At 29.8% G+C, this 3,906-nt stretch overlaps 1 protein-coding gene across 1 annotated transcript in view; it reads left to right on the top strand.

The window, feature by feature from the left end:
* The window catches only part of LOC107629231 (cytokinin riboside 5'-monophosphate phosphoribohydrolase LOG1), a gene marked incomplete in the record, with an annotated part of 25,013 nt that extends 23,842 nt beyond the window's left edge, over positions 1–1,171 (top strand). The window contains 1 exon segment of the mRNA XM_016331964.2: positions 974–1,171. Coding sequence (XP_016187450.1) covers positions 974–977 — 4 coding nt within the window.

Below are 3,906 nucleotides of genomic sequence, written 5' to 3' on the forward strand. Positions count from 1 at the left end.
AAATAAAACTTAATAATTTTAATTTATATTTTTAGAATATATATTAATTAGATTCTTTAAGCCATATATTAATCGAAAAATCTCCTAAATTGTTAATTTCTTTCTTAAGGTTTAAAAAAAAAGGTTAAATATCTCTTGCTAAACCATCACATATGTTCTTACGAACTTTGACAATAAATCCCCTCACAAACAATGTTAGAAAGCAGCAAGCCAGCAATAATACTGAACTACATATATAGCTCATTATATATGTTTGTTTCAATATCTACGTATTAATTATTACGAGAAATATGATTAACTTAGTTTGAAAAATGTGTGTACACTATGTTGTTTCCATTTCTAATATTTGAACACGAGATACAATAAAAATGAAACAAACTTACGTATCACTTGATCAACTTAATTAATACTGGTTTCGCTTTGCAACAGGTTTCTTCAAACATATTCCACAAAATGGGAAAAATCTCTTTTTTTGAAAAATAGAATCTTGTAGATTTCTACATAATACATGCATGATTGGCCTCAATTAACTAGCAATATAATTAAAGAAAAGTATAGGGTACCAACATATTATCTGTCAACTTCTGCCAACTCTTATTTATAATTGTGTTTCATGGAAATGTGTTCGTGGATGTGTCTAATAATTAATATATTTTAAATACATATATAAAGAGACACATTTAGAAAATATATCTATAAAGACACTTCTATTAAACACAGTTATAAAAAAGATATTTTTATTAGACACATCCACGAACACACTTCCATGAAACACAATTATAAATAAGAATTGGCAGAAGTTGGTAGATATGCTGTTGGTAACGTAGCGGAACCGTATAATTAATATATAAGATTTGGTGACATGATGATCATAATTGTAGGAATATTCCCCACAACATGAAAGAGTTGCATCTAAGTTAAGCTGGGAAGCTGAGCAAGTAGGATCATACACCTCAAATTGTGAAATCTCAAGGTGATTAATTAGATGACGATGATGATGCAAGAAGTGGTAGACAGTGTTGTTAGTGTAATTAATTAATGGCTTAAAGCTAAGTGAAACTATTAATTGTTGTTGTTGTTGTTATGACAAATTTTCCCTCAAGCCTGGATTCTATCCTTTAATTTGTATTTTTTTTGTTTGGTTATTAGTGTAAGTGTTACAAAACTGACTGTAATCTTAATTAGTTGTCAACTCATAACTCTTAATACTCTGTTCAATTTGAATTCTGTTTTTTTTTTTTTTTTTTTTCAGTTTCTATTTTGGACCCCTCAATTTTAGTTTGCAATCCATTATTATTATTGCTATCTATCCATTTTAAAACTCAACCTAAATGATAAATACAAATGTTTATGTACTACCTATTGATTTCAAGGGGCTATGATAGTAAACAATATATACGAGTTTTGCTACCATGTAGATTTCAAATTTCATGTACAGGTGTAGAGGTCTAACAATGTACATGCGATACGAATTTTGAAAAGTATGTGTGTTACAATGGCAAAATAAGATTGATGAAGAAATGGAGAAAGAAAAACACAAACTTTTTTTTCTTTTTTCATTTTTCATTATAAAAATCAATACAACCACTTCTTTTTTCATCCCACTATCCCAGTGAGATTATAACAAAAGGTAACAAAGTTTCATCACCTTTGAAAACACCAAAATCTTCACATAAAAAGCTATGGTTTATCAAAATTCAGAAGACCCATAGTTTTTTCCTTCTTCAAAACTTTCTTCATGATTACTGAGTGGAAGTCTCCTTCTCTTGGTTATGGTTGCAGAAGCTACCACAGAGCTTCCTGTGATGGCAACTAGCCATGATAGGAGAGGTGAAGGACTAGGAAAATGTACAAGCTTGTATCTTATAGTTTTTTCAAAAACTTTGAATTTGATTATATCATGTGATGGTTATTAGGGACTAAGAGGAGGGAGTTAAATCTTAGCCTCCTTTTTTAGAATATTATCTTTTTTTGTTTTTTTTTTTAAATTAAGAGATATTTTTATTTTTGTCTCGTATGAAGTTGAGAGACACTTTATTTTTGTCTCCTGTATAACAGAAACAGAAATGAAGTAGAGAAGAAGGAGTAACACCCAGATGTATTACTTAGTGCAATGTAACTTACATCCAGTTTCCATCACAATAATAATAAAATTTTACTAACTTTTTCAACAGATTACATACACCAATATTTTTCCTAAAATCTATCCAATCCTATCTGAAACAAATCCAAATTCTAACCCAATTTAAATTTGACTAGGACTCAACCAGTCAACCTAACTTTCAACAACAAAGTGCTAATCCAACTTGGAAAAGAATCTCCACAGGATCATGACACAAAACAGAAAGATGTACAAAAAAAATTTGAGACATTTTATAACTTTTTCTCCTATTTTAACTCACTGTCTTTTACTTCTTATTGGTTTTTTCTTACAAACTTCACCATGTTTGCCTTTTTCAATGAGACTCAAACAGATTAAATTGAGAAAAATAAATACAACATGAAAACCATGAAGGAGAAAAACTCAACCAGCTTAGGTTGCTATGAGAACCGAACCATGTGCTCTATTCTACTCTCTTACCTTCAACTATTGGCCATTCACCTTTATTATAAAAGAGGGAAGCTAGTTCAAGATCCATACTGTCTTTTTCTCCTTCACAGAACTTGCAACGGCTTCGTGAGAAATCTGAATCTATTACATGAACTTACCAATTTTCTCTCATTCTTTACCTTGCTTTGGTTCCAAGTTTTATTTCTGAACGTTGATGAACTCCTGACCATAGTTAACTTCGTTTTCTTCATTGTTGTTTGTTCTGTTCTTGGTGCTCGGCAGATTTCTCCTTGGTTCCTTGGTGAAGCACAAAAGAAAAAGAAACTTTATGATATATTCTGACCGTAGAATGACTAGCTTCTTGGTTATAGTCATTTATTCTTACTTGGATTTAGAAACAAGCTTTTTGTTCTTCAAATTATCATAGCTACTGCACTTTCTTTTTCTTTATTTCCTTCTTGTTGGAAGAAGACGTGACCAAATTGAAAGATAGAGAAGAGAGAAGAGAGGACTTTTGATTTTCATTGGAAGTTAGGTAGGATTAAAGTGAATTAAATTTGGGATTCAAGTTTTTTGAGGTATGGAAATAGGTAACTGTACGAGACTTGAAAGATTTTGGGCTCTTTCTTTATTTCTTTATATTTGATTCATGGACTTGTGACTGGACTTGGCTTAATCACGATGGACCACAGTGTGTAGACTTTAATTATTTGTTCTTTGGACCAAAATGGTTAATCCAACAATTATAATGTTTGTTCATCGTATGGATTGATTTTTCAAATTCAACATTATGCAAATATATCTTCCTGCAAATAAACTTATTCTATATATAATAAATTTGTATCAACTTTTATATAATAAAAATAGATAAATAGACATTTGCTTCAAATTATAATTAAATTTGCTTCAAATCATAATTCAAAATCCAAATATGATCAAATACTAAGACCTAAACCAAAATTCAAACTCATAGTAATCAAAATACATAAAAAATTAAAGCAACTTTTTCACATGGGGCAGAGTATGATATGCCTAGCATTCACTGAGAAAACTAAAGAAGATGGCATAAAGAAGATGGCATTTTAGTCTCTGGTAATTTCCAAATGACAAATTACGAAGTCGGATGTTGTCAGAAGAATTTTCTTTTAAGCCTAAAAAATGATCAGTCTAATGTTAGTAGATCAGTTACTGATCAGTTTGACAAATAATTTTTTAATGTGTTAAAATAACTACTGAACTACCACACAAGTACTTTAGCATAGAAAGATTATAAATATTAATTTTTTAAAATATATGAATGACCTCCTTTATTATCATGCATATATATAACCATTTATATACACTAGAGTACTTCT

This window comes from Arachis ipaensis, chromosome B03 (genome assembly GCF_000816755.2).
Source record: "Arachis ipaensis cultivar K30076 chromosome B03, Araip1.1, whole genome shotgun sequence".
NCBI classification, from domain to species: Eukaryota; Viridiplantae; Streptophyta; class Magnoliopsida; order Fabales; family Fabaceae; genus Arachis; species Arachis ipaensis.